Genomic DNA, 12,040 nt, shown 5'->3' on the forward strand with positions numbered 1-12,040 from the left:
TCATGATCATCCCGTCTATCCCACTTCTGGATATTAACGGTAAGGTCATGATCATCCCGTCTATCCCACTTCTGGATATTAACGGTAAGATCATGATCATTCCGTCTATCCCACTTCTGGATATTAACGGTAAGGTCATGATCATCCCGTCTATCCCACTTCTGGATATTAACGATAAGATCATGATCATAACGCGTACGTCTATCCAACTTCTGGATATAAATGGGAAATTTGGATTGTTTAAGGCCGTTAACTTACCACTGCCGATAAAAGATAAACACTAGCATTGAATGTTGATTTTTTTTCTTATACTCGAGAACGATGAAGTGTGTCAGTGTTCGCAACAACATGTTGATTTTTGTCGGATGAGCAATCCAGTCTATCCAACCAATCTAAGCCAACTGTGTATAATTGCATTCATGACTAAAGATGCCAATATAATTTCAACATTTCGCACAACCTTAGTGGAACCTTTTACTTCAGTACCTACCTCTCAATATCTCAACCAGGTTAGTGGGTCGTGACTACTAATGTACCGACCAGGGTATGTGGGTCGTTACTACTAATGTACCGACAAGGGTATGTGGGTCGTGACCAGTAATGTACCGACCAGGGTATGTGGGTCGTTACTACTAATGTACCGACCAGGGTATGTGGGTCGTATCGAGTAAAACTATACAACCACCAACTGGAATTTTGAAACTAGGACAGACGAGTTCGGCAACTAATGGCAAGCTGAGTTTATTACCTTTCTATGAAAACAAGGGTGCATTTAAAACTATAGGGGATTGGGAAGACCTACTTAGAATAACTTATGCGTCTAAAATAAAATTGTGGGAGCCATTCCACGCCGCTTTACCAAATTTTACAAAACTCGAACTTCCACAAAAACTTAAAGCAATCAAACAAATTCCCATGTCTCAACTGATCAACGAATTACACACTCTCAGGGCTGTAGCTGGTGATACTAGCTTTCTTTAGGAGTAAGATAGGTATGGGGATAGTAGGAGTAGGGGTTCTATGCTTGCTGTATACATTTACAGGTGATATGGGTGGGTAAGGTTATGTAAGGATCGACTAGTCATTAGAGAGCGAAAAAGGTCAGGTAAGCCAATCACCGAACCTCGCCTCGAAATGGTGGCTGAGAACGGAAGGGACAACGATGACAGTCCACACTCAACAGCACCGATAGTTACCGAAGGATGCCGTCCTCAAGATATACCCCTGTGTACCAGGGAATCCCCTTCCAACTAATAATTCAAACAACGCCATGGGGAACACCCGGGAGTAATATTAACGAAAGTGTGAGACAGTGTCACAAAACACTTGAAGATGAGATTCCGTAACCCACTTATTTCTTTGTCAATTATGACTTCACTTCCATCTAGTTTTACGAACTTTGGTAAACCAAATTGCTACTTATTTATGTCCTAAGTGTAACACAATAATTTGTTTTTATAATGGTTTACATATATACGCCTAGCAGTGAGGTTCATTTTGCTTTAATATATAATTTATTGAAATATCAATTTGGGGGAAGTTTGTCCCATGATGGAAAATCCTACGTTGCTTGCTTTATGACGTCATAATAATGCTCATTCCAACGTGAGCCGGACTTACCCCAAATGGTCTGTCCGAACATGCCTAAAATTGGGGCACGTTAGGCCATGCTATCTCCTGACAGACAAAGTTAAATAATTCTTGTATTCGGACGCGTTTGCTCTGTTGTTATTATTTTATGAAGGGAATGGAATTTCTTTTTTTGTTATATGTCCACACCAGTTTCAACCAATGTCATGATATCCAGAACAACTTTGCTAAAGATGGGCCGAACTTGTCCCGGTCTCGACAACGGTCGACGTGTTTGAGTAATCGGGGAGCAATCATGACGTGACGTCAACTTTTAAAATATCACGGAAATTCCCGAAAGGACTCCGGTTGACGTTCTCCGCCTGACACAACTGGTAACCATAGATAAAAACAATGCTGTTCCTCCATCTGGTTAAACAGTTCTTTAAAATGTATATTGGACTGAATGAGACCACGATGGAATTATATAATCCTTGCTTTTTTTAAGGTAAATGTAAGGATTGAAATGCATTATTTATAGTGGTATAAAGCTACATTCAAACAAATCAATCCTTAAATAATTTACATTACAGATAATCGTCAACGTCCCTTAAAAAAGTTACATATATCATATCATCTCACATGCAGACCGAGTATATTAAAAAAAATAACACATGGTATTACCACGGACTTTGATCTAATCGAATTCCGTGGTAATGCGATAGGGAATCTAGAGTTGGGAAATTAGCCAAATGGCGCAGTGCAGAGGCAGAGACATATGAACATATACAAATATGTTTATACATGTATCTGTAAAATGCATACAGGCGAAAACTGTCTCTGCCATACATTGAACATTCTGTTATTTTGTATTGATTGTGAGATATAACGAAGTGACTATAACAGATAGAACCAGAAAGACATATGAAACGGACTATAACAGAGTGAGTTAAACTTCCAGTGCCCATTAAATTTGCAACGCCTGAGCGACCACCATATCGATCGACATAACAGCGTTTAATGAGTAAGTAACCTGCAGCTAAAAATAGCTTGAATGCTATCAATTATTTTTGCTGTCGTCTGCTACACGTTACTGGAGCGGCGTTACACTTGTCCGATTTTACCAATGCTATTACATTGTGTACATTTTGAGGCCTTGTCTGCCATTAAACCAGTGTGGAGTACATCACGATTGTGGACCGGCTCGTCTGATGACCTATTTAATACCCCCGACATCTTGTGTACAGTATTTTCGACCGGTTTCCACTGCGAGGACTGCATACGGGAACTCCGCCATTGTTGACATCGCTGTGGTTTAAGTGGGTTGAATTTTAATGGAAACTTAACCTCAGTTTTACAGGTAACGTCTGGGTTTTACTAGAATCAGTTTGTATGTATTATAAACAAGACATCGTGTGCATTGTTAGACAGGATGTGTATGTGTAGATGACCCAGGGCCGATGTATGTGTGGTGATAAGTAGGCGGTGGGGTGTTGGCGGAGATAATCAGCACACAGCTGGCTAGCGCTGCAGCGTGCTCACCACAGGGCATGCGTATATATATTTACGGATCGTTTAATTGTTTGGTTTTAATTGATTTCTCAGTTCTTTCATTGGTTTGGTTTTATCATGGATTAACATATACATATATGTATGTCTCATACGTTATGTAATGGAAGTTAATACAATAATTAAGTAGTATTTACAATAACCAACAGCTACACAGTTAACCCCCGTTGTATCAGGACAATGGGGGGTGTAGATGTCGATAGGAAGGGCCTAGGCGGCTGTACACGTCACACCCGGACACGGTTACTCCTGTGTAGAGCAATTAAATATTATCAGAGACGGCTCTTATATCATCAATGACAAAATTAACATTTTTTTTTATATTTGATTGTTCATAGTATTAGTTTAAACATAAATTATTGTACAAATATACAAACGGATTGGACAACAAGTTATTACAACTCAATAAAGTACTCTGCTCAATATGGGGGTGATGGAGGGGAGGGGGTGTTACATAGAAAAGAAAACGTGTAAATTGTTTAATCGATCCGCATTTGAATTAGTTATAAATTATACTAATTTCATGACGTGCATCCTAGTAAAAAATTGCAAAATGAACAGAATCAATGTATCAAAGAAATCAGGCAAAATAATGAAATGCAATTTCATAGACACATATAACAACTTACACATAAATAAAAATAGAAAAATAATTATAACTATCAAAACCTTTTGCTGGATTTGATGTAATGATGCACATGCCTAAAGATACTTATGTTGTTTTTTACCGAAAGTTGACTATTACCAAACAAAAGTAGTTCTAAATTAAATTCAACATGGAAGGCATTCACATTTTGGAGCAGGGTTTATCTTTCTTTGTTAAAAAGTATAAGTAATCACAAAAAAGTGAAAGGCATTTTCACAGGGATGGCCACAATAACAAACTGGACTATCAACCAGATTTACTCTATAAAGAGCATATTTAAGTGGACTACACTGATGTCTAAGTTTAGTGTGCAAAATGTTCAGTTTACGTTCACCGAAACCTAAGTAGATTGGTGGAGGAGATTGTACAGAAAATGTAACGGAGTCAATGATCGAACTGAAAGGTCCAATGAATTCCAACCGCGAAGAGTTGAAGGTATAAAAGATGAATTTGTTAGAGAAAGCCTGAAAGGACGAATTCTATAATCATTATTGTTTCTAAGGGTGTAACGGTTATTTTCTGCAACGGAAGATGGCAATAGAGAACTTAAATAGTCCGGAGTTAATTTGTTGTGCATTTTATACAAAAGTTGGAGCTTTCTGCGCTTTCTTCTATTCGAAAGAGTTTCTAGACCAGTTTCAAAAAGTAAGTCATATGAAGGAAGTCCAGTTACATGTATAATACGAGAAGCTTCTCTTTGGGCTTTCCCTAACATTCGTTCACAGTATTGCTGATACATCTCTTACGTTTAATAAACGGTTTATAGTATTTTGATAGAAAGCTAGTACAAGCGATATTATATAGGTTGGCTATTATACCAGACTATCAGTTTCTGTTAAGAATATTCCAGTTGCATTTTGCTCCGTTCTTTGGCATGTTTTAGACTCTGCGTTGCTTATCCATTGAATTAGTAAAGCAAAGACATGTATTCCTTATAAGTAATGCTTTTCTGACTGCACTTTGACATTAGTGTGATCAGGTGTAATCAGAATAACACGGCATGACATTCACATGTATTGATGACGTAATACACCTAAACACAGTTCGAGTACACATACAAACACACAGAAATGTAACAGGAAAATAGATTAAAACACCAGAATACAACAAAATGAGGTAGAACTCTCCATCCTCTTGTATAACTGCTGTGCAATGCATGTTTCATTATAACAACGTGTTTTAATTCATCCGACATAATTGATATATATATATATATATATAAAAATAATAAAAAAGGATCAACGACCGACTGAAAAAACAGCTGCCTTCACCCTTCACAAGGCTGTTCAGGTTTCTGAAATTTTAATCCTGAAGAGCCCTGTATATATTTATATATACATGTGGGGCAAGGAAGTAATTCCAACAGTGTATGTATATACATGTATATAGAAAGGAATAAGATTTAACGACCGACTAAAAAATATCATATTTAACCGACTAAATAAGATAAATGCAGTATGCCTGCCTGTATCTAACCTTTTTTTGTGTGTAATTGATTCAGTGACCGCTGATATATTAAGATGTCTGGTATAACTATTGCAGTATACATTTCTTACATGTTTATCTAACAATATCTAGTATTACCTGTGGAATAATCTTATATTGTAAAAATCTATAATATCATTAGTTCAAAACACGATTAACAATTTATTGTTTTCAATAGTTTCATTATTATTCCATCCTGTGCGTTGCAGACTTGACGTAAACGATGAACCTTGGGTGTGACCAGTTAGCGATTTTTCTGAGGAGCAAGGGGGTTTCACCGGAGGGTGTAGACAGTGTTCGAGGTGAGTATCACCGGAGGGTGTAGACAGTGTTCGAGGTGAGTATCACCGGAGGGTGTAGACTGTGTTCGAGGTGAGTATCACCGGAGGGTGTTGACAGTGTTGGAGGTGAGTATCACCGGAGGGTGTAGACAGTGTTGGAGGTGAGTATCACCGGAGGGTGTAGACAGTGTTCGAGGTGAGTATCACCGGAGGGTGTAGACAGTGTTCGAGGTGAGTATCACCGGAGGGTGTAGACAGTGTTCGAGGTGAGTATCACCGGAGGGTGTAGACAGTGTTCGAGGTGAGTATCACCGGAGGGTGTAGACAGTGTTCGAGGTGAGTATCACCGGAGGGTGTAGACAGTGTTCGAGGTGAGTATCACCGGAGGGTGTAGACAGTGTTCGAGGTGAGTATCACCGGAGGGTGTAGACAGTGTTCGAGGTGAGTATCACCGGAGGGTGTAGACAGTGTTCGAGGTGAGTATCACCGGAGGGTGTAGACAGTGTTCGAGGTGAGTATCACCGGAGGGTGTAGACAGTGTTCGAGGTGAGTATCACCGGAGGGTGTAGACAGTGTTCGAGGTGAGTATCACCGGAGGGTGTAGACAGTGTTCGAGGTGAGTATCACCGGAGGGTGTAGACAGTGTTCGAGGTGAGTATCACCGGAGGGTGTAGACAGTGTTCGAGGTGAGTATCACCGGAGGGTGTAGACAGTGTTCGAGGTGAGTATCACCGGAGGGTGTAGACAGTGTTCGAGGTGAGTATCACCGGAGGGTGTAGACAGTGTTCGAGGTGAGTATCACCGGAGGGTGTAGACAGTGTTCGAGGTGAGTATCACCGGAGGGTGTAGACAGTGTTCGAGGTGAGTATCACCGGAGGGTGTAGACAGTGTTCGAGGTGAGTATCACCGGAGGGTGTAGACAGTGTTCGAGGTGAGTATCACCGGAGGGTGTAGACAGTGTTCGAGGTGAGTATCACCGGAGGGTGTAGACAGTGTTCGAGGTGAGTATCACCGGAGGGTGTAGACAGTGTTCGAGGTGAGTATCACCGGAGGGTGTAGACTGTGTTCGAGGTGAGTATCACCGGAGGGTGTAGACTGTGTTCGAGGTGAGTATCACCGGAGGGTGTAGACTGTGTTCGAGGTGAGTATCACCGGAGGGTGTAGACTGTGTTCGAGGTGAGTATCACCGGAGGGTGTAGACTGTGTTCGAGGTGAGTATCACCGGAGGGTGTAGACTGTGTTCGAGGTGAGTATCACCGGAGGGTGTAGACTGTGTTCGAGGTGAGTATCACCGGAGGGTGTAGACTGTGTTCGAGGTGAGTATCACCGGAGGGTGTAGACTGTGTTCGAGGTGAGTATCACCGGAGGGTGTAGACTGTGTTCGAGGTGAGTATCACCGGAGGGTGTAGACTGTGTTCGAGGTGAGTATCACCGGAGGGTGTAGACTGTGTTCGAGGTGAGTATCACCGGAGGGTGTAGACTGTGTTCGAGGTGAGTATCACCGGAGGGTGTAGACTGTGTTCGAGGTGAGTATCACCGGAGGGTGTAGACTGTGTTCGAGGTGAGTATCACCGGAGGGTGTAGACTGTGTTCGAGGTGAGTATCACCGGAGGGTGTAGACTGTGTTCGAGGTGAGTATCACCGGAGGGTGTAGACTGTGTTCGAGGTGAGTATCACCGGAGGGTGTAGACTGTGTTCGAGGTGAGTATCACCGGAGGGTGTAGACTGTGTTCGAGGTGAGTATCACCGGAGGGTGTAGACTGTGTTCGAGGTGAGTATCACCGGAGGGTGTAGACAGTGTTCGAGGTGAGTATCACCGGAGGGTGTAGACAGTGTTCGAGGTGAGTATCACCGGAGGGTGTTGACAGTGTTCGAGGTGAGTATCACCGGAGGGTGTAGACAGTGTTCGAAATGTGTATCTATTGTCGGTGCTGGGGCTGTCCAATGATTATTGTGTAATCTTTAAATCTTTAAAGATTGCCGATTGTGGAAAAGGAGAGAAAATAGATATATTAAGTAGTTATAATTTACTACACAACAACATATTTAATCAAATAAAAAAGCTGAAATGTAGTCAATGCATTCTCTTTCAATGGCTCCGATGTTCATCAATGACGTCCTCGTGGCTATCTGTTTCATTTGTCCAATCCCTTTCACTCTCAATTCTCTCATTTCTATATCCTCGGTACATTTCTATCCGATCTATTTGAATTGTCAACGTAGGAATCGCCAGTCTCATCCTTTAAGTTTACGTTTGTTCAAACAAAACTTAATTAATTCAATATCAATAATTTAAGCTAAAATACGATTTTTTGGCGATTATCTACTGTCGCAAAATGCCTTGCCAGATACGTTACTAAACAAAACACCCATAAAAAAGCATATATTAACGGTGAATATTGACTAAAGGTATCTTATATAGCATATGATTCCATCAATCGTAACTCCGTAAGCATGTACCGAGTATATGGGAGGATGACCAGTGGCTGATAAGCCAATAGGGACATTTTTGGTCTGTATCCCATGAGTACAAGGGAATCCCGTCATGGATGCTGGACTCGAGGCTCTAAAAAGTTATTAGTTTGGAAAACATAGTGAATACACTATTTCATATATTATAACAACTTTTAAATGTTGTCCTTACTTCCAAACTCATATATCATATTTAAACATTTTATGTTTCATACTTAAAATAATCAACTTTGAAATTTTAAAATAACAACATACTATATTATATATATACATATATATATTTATACACCCATTGTTACCTTTAGGAGGGAACTAATATAGGCTATGCCTGTTATTCAATCCTTTTTCTAAATGAAATAAAATTTGTTGAAATGAAAGAAATATACCGAGAACATGTATCCTACATGAAACTCGGCATTCGTGGTTTGTCCGTTAACATATCAACAGATACGTGACCGGTAATTGTTTGATAACACTGTACTCATTGTCGTGGGAACTTTTTATAGCTTACACGATAACATTGTTGTATAATGTGTAAATTTAAAGCGAATACCGAGTGAATTTATTTTTGCTCACGTACATAGTTTTGTCGACCAGATACGTTATAAACAGATACGTTGTAAATGATTTTATAATCGTAGCTTCTAACAATGATACTTTAGATTTAGTTTTGTTTCGTGGGATTTTGATAGGAACACTGTGATTAGACCTTTTACAAACTGTACTTGCAGCATCTGGCTTGGAATATCTGCAAATCTTAGGAAATACAAAGACATGAATGCATATATAATACGGCCTATACATATATAATACGGCCTGTACATATATAATACGGCCTATACATATATAATACGGCCTGTACATATATAATACGGCCTATACATATATAATACGGCCTGTACATATATAATACGGCCTATACATATATAATACGGCCTGTACATATATAATACGGCCTATACATATATAATACGGCCTGTACATATATAATACGGCCTATACATATATAATACGGCCTGTACATATATAATACGGCCTATACATATATAATACGGCCTGTACATATATAATACGGCCTATACATATATAATACGGCCTGTACATATATAATACGGCCTATACATATATAATACGGCCTGTACATATATAATACGGCCTATACATATATAATACGGCCTATACATATATAATACGGCCTATACATATATAATAATGGTCAATTTGTGTACGTTATTGTATGTGTTCAAATAAATTAACTACTATAAATGGATTTTAAAGGATTAAATAGTGAAACGCTATGAAAGAAAAGGGTGGGATATGTAAGGATAAGGGATCACATCACTTGGAAAATATGTAAAAAAATATGTTCACTTTGGTCACGTTTCTGTTTCGGTGCATTATTTTCCCAGATAAAATCGACTTGGTTATGTGAACATTTGAGATAGGTGCATACAGCATGAGTGTAACACTTGACCAATCTAATGTGTGACGTATGATGATCTGTTGGAATGGTAACATATCTATTTAAGCTTTGAATGGGAGTAACGATTGAACAAAGTGACACGTACGCTAGCGTTCGCACTTTTTGCAGTTTAAGTTAAAGCCGCATTGATGTTTAATTACGTCTGGAGCTTTTGTGAAGTTGTTTTCAATATACAAGTTTGTTATAAAGTTACTTGTTCAAATTGTGTGAACAGATACGTTACAAGAACAAATTATGTCCTTGTTTCAATGCAACATACCATAATGATTTTTAGCTCACCTGGCCCGAAGGGCCAAGTGAGCTTATCCCATGGTGCAGCGTCCGTCGTCCGGCGTCCGTCAACTTTTTCCTTTAAAATGCTACTTGTCCTGAATGGCTCAGAGGATTTTGACCAAATTTGGTCAGGAGCATCATTGGCCAAAGGGTTCTCAGTTTTGTATAAACGGAGGGTATAACCTCCCCTGGGGGCAGAGGGGCGGGGCCAAATAGGGGGAAAATAGGTAAATCTTTAAAAATCTTCTTCTTCTCAACCAATAGAAGGATTTTGACCAAATTTGTCCTAGAGCATCTTTGGACAAAGGAGACTCAAGTTTGTATAAACGGAGGGTGTGGCCTCTTTGGGGGCAGAGGGGCGGGGCCAAATAGGGGAAGTAGAGGATTTTTTCTCTCCTACTATACAAGTGAAGGGATTTAAACCAAATGCAGTCTGAAGCTTGGTCAGGAGCATCATTGGCCAAAGGGTTCTCAGTTTTGTATAAACGGACGGTATAGCCCCCCCTCGGGGCAGAGGGGCGGGGCTAAATAAGGGGAAAAAAGGTAAATCTTTAAAAATGTTCTTCTTCTCAACCAATTGAAGGATTTTGACCAAATTTGTCCTAGAGCATCTTTGGACAAAGAAGACTCAAGTTTGTATAAACGGAGGGTGTGGCCCCTCTGGGGGCGGAGGGGCGGGGCCCAATAGGGGAAATAGAGGATTTTTTTTCTCCTGCTATACAAGTGAAGGGATTTTAACCAAATGCAGTCTGAAGCATGATTAGGGACAAAAGAATCAATTTTGTATAAACTGAGGTGTGTGGGCCTCCTTCTAAGGGCAGATGGGTGGGGCCCATTAGGGGAAATAGAGGAAAACATCAAATATCCTTCTCCTTTTGTACCGATGAAGGGATTTTGACCAAATTTGGTCTGGAGCATCATTGGCCAAAGGGTTCTCAGTTTTGTATGAACGGAGGGTATGGTCCCCCTGGGGGCAGAGGGACGGGGCCAAATAGGGGAAAATAGGTAAATCTTTAAAAATCTTCTCCTCAACCAATTGAAGGATTTTGACCAAATTTGTCCTAGAGCATCTTTGGACAAAGGAGACTCAAGTTTGTATAAACGGAGGGTGTGGGCCTTCTGGCGGCATAGGAGCGGGGCCCAATAGGGGAAATAGAGGATTTTTTTTCTCCTACTATACAAGTGAAGGGATTTAAACCAAATGCAGTCTGAAGCATGCTTAGGGAGAAAAGAATCAATTTTGTTTAAACTGAGGTGTGTGGATTCCCCTTCTTTGGGGCAGATTAGTGGGGCCCATTAGGGGAAATAGAGGAAAACATTAAAGATCCTTCTCCTTCTGTACCGTTGAAGGGATTTTAACCTAACCAAACTTGTTTTAGAGAATCTTTGGGCAAAGGGAATTGAATATTTATAAATGGAAGATGCAACTTTGTTACTTGTACTCCTTTGATAAACCTGAATGGTACTCAGCAGGTTTTAAATTGAAAAATAAAATACCAGGTGAGCTATTAAGGCCCCTGGACCTCTTGTTTTTCTTATCGAATATAGATCAAATTAATAGTAGTTAATAAAATTAAGTCCAAATAACGTACCATTTCGATTGAAGATGCTGTAAAATTTGATTTTCATCTCTGGCTGGCAAAATAACATATACGTTATAATATGACAATCAACTTGAAAGAGATACAGGCGAGGTAGTACCTTTGTTGTGTTGCTGAAGAACGAATGTTTTGCACTGTAGATATGCATAAAGCCTAAACCCGTGCAAAGTGTTCAAAAGTTTGAAGTTCAAAGAATGAAATAAATATTGTTTTTGAAAACATTGGTTTTGAATGATTTCCGCTCGAGTCCAAATGCCTATTTCATATTCGATCAGAAATACATGTCAGCATTTGTTGCAGAATTGTCTGTTTTTATGACACAGTCTATCTTTGATTCGCGAATATGGTAAATTTGAAGAAGAAAAACATTTTGTTTTGAAGAAGTACTGGATCACGTATCTGTTTTACTGACAAAGACCNTGTCCTCAGGTATTTTTTTATACAGGTAGCAATATCGGAATCTCGTGTCTAAGAATAGATTATTGTAAACAGACCACATATTTGGTATTTCGGCATTATTTGTTGGTGTTTAAGCACTTGACATGATTACTATTGCCAGTTGGAGGGTAAAACAATTCATAAATTTCATCAAAAATAGTCTTACCTACAATGCGTAGCTGTACTGTACACGTGTACAGGGATTTGTTGACATGCTTCGATA

The 12,040-nt window shown here is 39.7% G+C and overlaps 1 protein-coding gene across 1 annotated transcript in view; it reads left to right on the forward strand.

Moving 5' to 3' along the window:
• Positions 1-2,588: 2,588 nt before the first annotated feature.
• LOC110441453 overlaps positions 2,589-12,040 on the forward strand; it is a 16,553-nt gene continuing 7,101 nt past the window's right edge. The window contains exons 1-2 of the mRNA XM_021484601.1: positions 2,589-2,929; positions 5,479-5,571. Of these exons, the coding sequence (XP_021340276.1) occupies positions 5,493-5,571 (79 nt within the window). The 5' untranslated portion in view covers positions 2,589-2,929; positions 5,479-5,492. The remainder of the gene's footprint in view (positions 2,930-5,478; positions 5,572-12,040) is intronic.

The sequence above is a fragment of the Mizuhopecten yessoensis genome, unplaced genomic scaffold (genome assembly GCF_002113885.1).
Source record: "Mizuhopecten yessoensis strain PY_sf001 unplaced genomic scaffold, ASM211388v2 scaffold715967, whole genome shotgun sequence".
Lineage (NCBI taxonomy): Eukaryota > Metazoa > Mollusca > Bivalvia > Pectinida > Pectinidae > Mizuhopecten > Mizuhopecten yessoensis.